General features: G+C 32.7%; 1 protein-coding gene across 1 annotated transcript; it reads left to right on the top strand.

Moving 5' to 3' along the window:
* Positions 1 to 3,485: 3,485 nt before the first annotated feature.
* On the top strand, positions 3,486 to 4,694 carry LOC129952073 (uncharacterized). Its single transcript, XM_056064504.1, has 3 exons — positions 3,486 to 3,747; positions 3,816 to 3,968; positions 4,022 to 4,694. The coding sequence occupies exons 1-3, from the start codon at positions 3,678 to 3,680 to the stop codon at positions 4,585 to 4,587; spliced, it is 789 nt and encodes a 262-aa protein (XP_055920479.1). The 5' UTR covers positions 3,486 to 3,677; the 3' UTR covers positions 4,588 to 4,694.
* The last annotated feature ends 4,590 nt before the right edge of the window (positions 4,695 to 9,284 follow it).

Here is a 9,284-nt window from a genome sequence, read left to right as displayed (position 1 = left end):
GACATGTAGGCTAGTTGAATTAGAATCAAACTCCACTATTTAAGACCTTGATCAACTTATTGTACTCCAAAGAGTAACTTAGATTTTTATAATATTCATTTAAATAACTCAAAATCAATTTTATAAAATCTTTTTTCACAATTATTTGTTGTATTAATTATAGGAGATTTTAACCTTAGTAATGTTGAATGGACGTTTGATTCCGAAGACAAGTGTTTAATTCCCTTTAATATTTCAACTGAAATAGAATGTACAATCATAGACTTTTTGGTCAATATAATATAATATTCTTAATCGAATTCTTGATTTGATTATTGTTGATAATAATGATTTTCATATTAGTATCGATAAGTGTAATTTCCCAGTTATTGCAAATTCAATTCATAATATAGCTATTGATGGAAATATTCATTTCCATCGACATATAAAGAAAGTAACTAACGATCAAAATATTTCATATGATTTAAGAAAAGCTAATTATGACGGTTTGGTTGATTATATTTTGTCTTTTTCTTGGAATAATATTTTTAATTCATCTGAATTATGTAGCGTGCATTCTAGTTAACTTCCCATAGGAAGTTATTGTAATGGGTCCGATTTGTAAAATTGAAAATTTTGACATTTCTCGACGTTTCAAGGTCCCTAGAGTCGAAATGAAAGATTTTTAGAAAGATGTCTGTGAGTGCGTGTTGTACGTACGTTCGTACGTCCGTACGTCCGTACGTCAGTACGTCCGTACGTTCGCGACTCTTTTTTCGTCGTCCATAGCTCAAGAACCTGAAAAGATATCGACTTCAAATAAATTTTGTTATACAGATAATAAGGCAGAAAGATGCAGAAAGGGCTCTCAAGAAAATTGCGTGGGTGGTTTTTTTGCCATAGCAGTTTAAAAAAAAGGTGAAAATTTTGGTTAACCCTAAATATCTTACGCTAAAGACTTGAATTAAATTTTATATAATAAACTGTAGCGTGATCTCAAAGAAATATATTTTTTGAAAAAAATCTATCTAACGGTTTTTTTTCTAAATCAAAAAAACTGAAAAAAAAATTTGTCACCTCCTAAATTTAACGACTATCATATGCTTTCATCTCCAAAACAATATTGAGCAACGGAGAATAATGTTTTTGGAATCTGATAAAATTTTGAGAAAAATCGAATTGACAGTTTTTTTTACAAAAAATAAAAACCTAAAAAAAAATTAATAAAAGTTGGTAAAAATTGATTTTCGACTCAAATATCTTTTCAAAACTTTGAGATATTGGCTTTAATTTACTTTTATCTTTCAAAAAATATTGTTGTCAACATTCAGTAAAATTTTGAACAAAATCGAATTGACAGTTTTTTTATAAAAAAAATTAAAAACCGAACAAAAATTAACAAAAGTTGGTAAAAATTGAATATGGATTCAAATATCTTTTCAAAAACTTGAAAGTTAGACTTCAAACTTATTTTATCATATAAGAAATATTGTTTTAAGCATTCTGAAAGATGTTGAGAAAAATCGATTTGACAGTTTTCTTACAAAAAATAAAAACCTTCAAAAAAAAATTATAAAAGTTGGTAAAAATTGATTTTCGACTCAAAAATTACTAATATTGGCTTCAAACTTATTTTATTTCACAAAAAATATTGTTTTCAATAATCAGTAATTTTTATATAAAAATCCAACAGTCCGTTTTTTCATCAAATAAAAATCTACAAAAAATAGTACACAAATTTGGTAAAAATTGATACGAGTACATATAGACAAACTTTTAAGCAAGACTTTATTGTTTTATCAAATTTTGATGAACAGAAATAATCATCAATCTTCCTTGGAATATTTTTTAAATGACACTTAACCAAACCACTTTATCAAATTTTAAATACTCTAAATCATATGGTTTAATAGTCTTGTTTTGGTTATAATTTTCCTCTGACAGATTATTGGTATATCTTACAAGTTGTTTTGCAATTTTCAAACAGAAACAACAAACCTATAAAATGTCCTCTTATCGTAAAATGTCCTACGTGACAAATTCTTAAACAAATCAGCAAGGGGTGAAAAAAAATAAACAAAATCACTTAACTGATCTAACTTATTTTGATATAAGAGATTATTGCATCATGACTTTCAAATTAGATCATAAAATGTGAAATTTGAATTTTACGTTAACGAGATACAAAACACATGTTTCAAATCACGTTTTTTATTAAATGTTTTTTTTTTTGCACATCGTTTCGGTAATTTTTTTTATTTTGGAGAACTGATTAGCGGATTTAATGTCCTTCTTGTCTGTGCGTGTGTTACCTTGTAGAAGAAAACGGCTTTTCAATTAATTCAAATTTATTTTAAAACAATCGTCACTTCTTTTTTCTTACCCAAATGATACCAAAACCAAGAATACAAAAATTAAATCGCTCTATAATAGGATAATAAAAATACGCACCAACCAAATTATATTCAATGTAATTGATTGTTCGGTTTGACATTTTTATTACCTGCTCCAAAGTGATTTATGAGGAACAAAAGTCGGCATAAAGGCTTTCAAGTTTGAGGTGGTTGTTATTCTAGTGTAAACCCTTTTTATGTTTGCCTCAGTCATACTTTTTATAGCTTAAATGTATTAATTTTTAATTTAAACAAAAGAGCTGTCGTGCAAACCTTTTTTTTTCAATTCATTCCTTCTTTTGAAAATTCCGCTATGTTTCTAAAAATTTGGAACCTAATTTAAATAAATCATTAAATATTATATAAATTGGTATTACAAAAATTAGGCCAAGAAGGATTTAAGACACTTTTAAGGAAAAAATATAAAAGTAAAGCGATCCTCTAAAAAAAGAAAACTTTAAAGTAGAACGTTTTGAATTCTCTATGCAGAACCAAAATATTTTAATACTACAAATATTATTATAACTAGAAGACCTTTAATTTTCTATGTTTTTAACACTGAAAAAATGCCTGGCCTTGCAATAAATCTCGCTATCAACTTTATTCATGAAAAAAAATCTAAATATGAACAACTATTTTTTTTACCCAATCCATTATTTATTACTCCTGAGTTATAAAGGAGTCATCAGAAGGTTTTGCATCTTTATTCTTTAAACCCTTATAAGGAAAACCCAAATTTGTGTTGCATAGTGACGTCCTCTCTCTCAAATAATCTGCATCTTTTATAGTTCATTTAAACATAAATCTCGATTTGGGTGCAACTTATAAATACGAGTATACCCATCTAACAACCAACACTTCAAATTTTAAACACTTTTTTCCAGTCTCTCCCAACAATACCAAACTCAATGAATTGGGACATGCCATAGACTTTATAATGACTAATATCGCCTTAAAATTGTATGTACTCGTATATATGTATATTTAAATTTACCCTGCTCTTCGAAATGATTTTATTGTCCATTCTGGTGAGCAAAGAGAACGTTCTCTGAATGTTAAATAGCCTTTTTGGTGGGGCGCACCAGCAGTTGGGCCAGATTCTTATAAAATCTAATGTTCGCCCCAAGTTTGCTATCACTTGTTCCGTGGAAACTTAACAAAGAAGTCAAGTTTAGCTCTGATATAGCAAGTTTAAGAAAAGAAAAAAACTAAGTTGCAAAAACCAACAAGTGGTCAACCATTTGGATACTTTTTTAATTTTATTTAAACATTTGTTGCCCATTATATACACAAAAGGATATAGTCATGCAGTTCGTTACAATTGCCACTTTGTTGTTTGCAAGCTTCGTCGTTTCTTCGATGGCTTTGCCTGCTAGTAAGAATTTTACAAAAGGATCACAAAGGATCGATTGCAATTGTATTATTTTACTTCTCCTACCACAGACTACTACTTACAATCCCGTGCTTCACCACAACGATTGATGTACATGCAGTATGTCCAGCAGCCATCTGTGTCGAGGACTAGTGGACGCTTGACAAATGCCGCAGCTGCATTCGTTGCTGGGGACACCGTTGCCACAGGAACTTATGTTAAAGGTATTCAATTCGAAGGTATTTTTATTTTATTTATTCATATGTTGAAATTTCAGATGACAGAAGTGCAGAACAACAAGCCGCTCCATCAGATTCAGTCCTTGATAACACTGGAGCCAATGCAGCACAATCGGTAGCTGAAGCCTACCCTGATGAATACCCACAAAACGATGAAGTTCCACAAGTTGCCAACGATGAAGTTATAGCTCCAGTTGCTGAAGAAGAAATCCCACTTCAAGACGAAGCTGCACCACAAAATGATGCGGTTCCAGAAGCCAGCCCAGAACCAGCTGCTGACGCTCCAGCCCCAGAACCTGCATCAGCCGCTGTAGAACTTGAAGATGAAGTTGAAAACGACGAAGATAACGAGGCCAGTGATGATGAAAGCAATTATGTGCCAAACAATTCTCGTCGTGGTCCAGCTGCAAGAGCTCCCGAATCAGCACCAGCTCCAGCTGGAAGCTTTTTCTCTGTAGATTTTGGTGGTGCCAGTGGTGGAGCCGTTGCTATTTCAAATAGCTATAGCACCGGTTCAAATGGTTCAGCCAAGAGTCAAGCTGTTGCTTTTGGTAATCCAGAGGATGTTAGGCTAAAGAGTGCCCCCAGTCGTCGTCGTCATTAGAGATTTATAATTTGTATTGATGCATCGAAAGTGGAACATAGGCAATCGTAGTAATTTTAAGAAAAAATATTAAATGCGAATGGAATAATAAATTTGAAAAAGAAATTTACAAATAAATGATTTTATTTAAGAAAAATATAACCAACAGAGGTAAGAGAATTAGAATAAGTGTCAAAATTTAGGAGCGCATTATAAATTATTACATTGGTCGGAAAAACTTTTTTTTTCAAATTGGGTTGTCTCCTAAATACGAATTTCAGCTCATAATTTATCTATCACATCACTTTTTTAAAATATGACTCTTTAAAAATGTTAAAAACAACCAAAAACGGTGTTTTCCAGAGTATGGGAAAAGCACAGTTTTGAACTCTATACTCCTAATTACTTGTCTTCTAGTTATAGTCTAAATCATTGTATGATAGTACCTTGCTTAGTTTCTCGAAATTCTCTTTTATCTTTTGACTCCATATTAAATTTTAAGGATTATTGAAATTAATTCTTTCATGGTTTTTTGATAAAAAGGTTTTGGGGTTCATTTTTAGTACTGGTTCCGAATCTTTCCTTCGATTTTAACTGTCTGCTCAAATTTTAAAAACACCCATTTTGAACAAAATTTTCAGAAATTTTCAATACATTTTAAAATATGATGTGATAACGTTCTTCAGACGTCGGTTTCACTTGCCTTGTCTTTTTCTTTCAACATTCGTTTTAGGTGAAATCTAACAGATTATGAAGATTTTAAAATTGTAATGAAATATTTTAAATATTTAAAATGAATATTGAAAATAGGGCATATAGATTTTGAAAACCACTACGGATTTTATTGAAAACAAAACTATTTCATGAATTAAGATAGCCTCACAAAGCCTTACTTTTTTTTGTGTTTTAAAAAGTGATATCTGATTTTAGAAAACGATGGGTTTTGCAAACTTTCACTATGCAACCAGTTGGAAAGAGAATTAAATACCCTTGTATATGACACCAAAACCCACTATATAACGGAAGGTAAGTAGTTGACCCTTATATTTAAGAATTAACATATCAAATGCAGGCTACCCGGGTTGGGACAAATTGTGGTTAAGCAACCTATATTGTTCGAAATATAATTAGATTACCCGTTTTTGACACCGAAATCAATTTAATAAAAGATGAGGCTATATTTACTTGGCAGATCCATCTCTTCAAAACAGGAAACCAGGATATTAGTAGGCAACCATAGTTTTGTTCATCATAATGTCTTTTATTACATACCCGACTTTTGTAAATAACAAATGAGAGTAATTGAATTTTAAAATGCACTCATACTCCTAGGTATGTGCATCACAAGCCACTTGTTGTGGAGTGATAACATATTTGACATCGCCAAAAATGCTGCTAAGTGTTTAGATTTTCTCCGACGATGCAAGAAGGTTTTACCGCTTCTGATCTGGCTATAATTTACAAAGGTTTTATTCGTCCATAACTTGAGTACTTCTCTTATATTTGGGCTGGTGCTCCAATAACGTATTTGAGAACTCTTAAAATGATTGGAGATCGTTTTCTTACCGAAATATGTGTTCTTCTTCAACACCGCCGCCGCAAGGTCTCATGCCTGTCTATGTTTATCGTAATTTGTATAAACAATGCTTGATTGAAATAGCCAGTTGCAATCCTCCCCTTAAACAATTCAACCGTAATACCCGTACTGCTAGGAATGGCCATCAGTTTACCCTTGAGCCCAATTTCGGACGTACAGAGATTCTTTCTTTAGCTGCACTACACGATTGTGGAATGCTTGCAATGTGCAGACATTCAAATCATTCCAAGGTTGAAGCAGACCTACAGTTTGTATACCGAATCCGAACGGGTTGTTTGAGAAAGCACTTTTCATGACAAGAATACGTCTTGGAGGATTTGTCAATTCTTCGAAAGAAGCAGTACCCGTAAAAAAGACTGACACACTCAGGGACTGAACCGAAGACCTCTGCCACCCAAGACAGCCCTATGCACTAACCATTACGCCACTTACCAAATTCATATGATGGTACAGATATTCCTTCTACGTATCTTAGACTATAAGTTACATTCATCTTAAGTTGAGCCATTGAGAAATAAATAACTTTTAAATTCTAAACTCAATAATCTTTTTAAACCTTTGAGGCTCTTGGATAGGGTTTTTCAATAAGGGCTGGCAGATGTTGTGTGTAGATGTCGTGGTGTTTGCTGTGTGCACCGTCCTTCTGGAACCACATGTCGTCTAGGTCCATATGGTTCAATTTTGGGCAATAAGAAATTAGGTACCATCGTTATGTAGCTCTCGCTGTTCACGGTGACAGCCTCACTAACGTCGTTTTCAAAAAAGTACGAACCAGTTACGCCGAAGACCCAAAATCCACACCGATATTGCGTTCCTTTAACGTACGGGTGTTGACTGATTGTTTCTGAACCGGTCGTCTCAAATTTGGCCACCAAACGTTAAAGATTCGACTCATAATAAAGTTTGAACGTGCTGTTCAATCGTGTAACTTGCCATGAAGATTTGGCATACACAACTGAATAATAAACAAAAGATTATACAGATGCCATCAAAGCAAAATGACCGTTACGGGGCGCCAAAATCTACCCGCTCCAAAATCTACCTGCGCCAATTTAGAAACTTATAGCTGATAAATGTCCTTCAAGGGCCAATAAGAGAAAAGGAACCAAATCATGAGAGGGGAGAATTGTTTCCACTTAACTGGAAAAATTCGTCACCAAATATTGGGCCCTAGTTCACAAAAATACAGTTTCAAGTTTATCAAGAGAAATAAAAGTTTTGGAAGAGAATGAAAATCGAGTTTGATAAAAGTCAATTTGCATTGAAATTTCAAATTTTGGGACTTAATTAATTATTTTATGTTGTCGGGGAATATGTCTTTATGAGTTGCAATGGTTTAAAAAAAAAATTCGTAAAGAGATATTTGACAATGTTTAATGACCATGTAATTGCCATCAATTGTAAGGAATAGAGTAGAGGGCCTAAATGACTACCTTGGGGAACACTTGAAGTGCCTAAATTGGAACGAGTGGGTATAAATCGAACATAATTTCAGTCAATATATTCAAGGTAAGAAGTAATTCAGAGGTTCGAAACATTAGGAGGAGAGTTTGAAGACTATATGTCTATGATAAATTTTGTCAAACGCTTTGCTGAAGTCATTGGAGACCATATCAACTTCTTTCCTGTTTTCTAAGGCTCTAAGAGTGAATGAAACAAACTTCACAACGTTTGTAGTGGTAGATCTTTTTTGTTTTTTTTTCAAACACTTTTTGGATACGAGAAAGTTAAGCAATTGGTCGATAGTTTATCACCTCCCCTTTTGGTCCATTCTTGTGAATTTTTAGCAAATGTTCCTTGCGGCAAAAGATAAATAGGATAAATTATATATTTTAGATAGAGGAGTTGAAAGGGAAGAGTAATATTTGTTTAGGAAAATGGCAGGAAAACCATAAGGGTTGCGTAAATTTGTTTTCAATGGCTGATGGGGAGATGCAATGGGGTAAGAAATGAACCAACGAAAAATTCGGTAAATACTGAAAATAGTTCCAATCTTTTGTTAAATAATCTCTTGAGAATGAATTTTTAAAATATAATGCAATGTAACTATCTATTGTTATATTATCATTGAAGGTTTCATTATTGAAATACTATGAGTATGTGTACCCATCTGACCTTCTTTTGTGATTAATGAACAAAAAGCAAGATTTGGGATCGTTGTAGATATGTTTTATGTAAATATTCTAGTTAGAAAAAATTGCATAGATCGTTGAAGTGAAGATAAGCACCAACGTACTAAGAGTAGTCAGTTGGCCGTTGAGAGCGTAGAAATATTTCAAAATATTTCAAACAGCTTGTATTCTTTTCGAAAAGAAAGCAAATTGCCAGATTGCCTTTGAAATATCAAGTGAATAAATATTTCTTTTTCCAAAATGATGCAGATTTGTTCTACTGTTCGATGAATTAGACCATGAATTGTTACGAAAGCAGTGCTGCAATTCATTTAAAAGCTTTAGTTTCTCAAGATATTTCTGAAGCTAAGGATGGAAAAGAAAAACGCCAAAGTTCAACATCAAACAAAACAATAAGTCAGAACACTTCTCATAAACAAAAGTGGTTCGATAAGGAAAGCACGCATAAAATCTTTTGCTCTTCTGCGAGCCATGCGAACTTCTAACACGTTACAAAAACCTTTGTCTTCAAAAGAAATTTGAAAATCTACAAGCAAAAGCATTGGGTCAAACAAGAAACTCAAAGGATATCTGAAAAACCGCGAGGGAGATCAATGGGATGAAATATAAAATAGGCGTAGGCGTATCTGCTGAAGATCTCTCAGCTTTCTTCAGGCTCCTTCTTTCCAATAATTCTAATTTCATGTTTTCCTACGCTGAACCATTAACTTTTGATGATACATTAGACGCTGATATATCAATTTAGGAAATACAAGCTGTGATCCTAAATGCGAAGAATGGAAAAGCTACAGGTGAAGACAGGATTCCATATGAGTTTATTAAAAATGCTACACCTACATTCTTTAACAATCTTCAAATTCTGTTCAACAAAGTTTTCTTCACAGCTGAAATCCCCTCTTCTTTTTAAAAGGACCTTTTGACGTTGTGGAAAATTACAGAGGAATTTCTTTTATGAATATAATAGCGAAAATATTCTGTGGCTGTGAGAT

This window comes from Eupeodes corollae, chromosome 1 (genome assembly GCF_945859685.1).
Source record: "Eupeodes corollae chromosome 1, idEupCoro1.1, whole genome shotgun sequence".
Taxonomy (NCBI): domain Eukaryota; kingdom Metazoa; phylum Arthropoda; class Insecta; order Diptera; family Syrphidae; genus Eupeodes; species Eupeodes corollae.
Note: the sequence above shows the minus strand (reverse complement) of the source record. Positions and strands in the feature narration are given on the sequence as shown.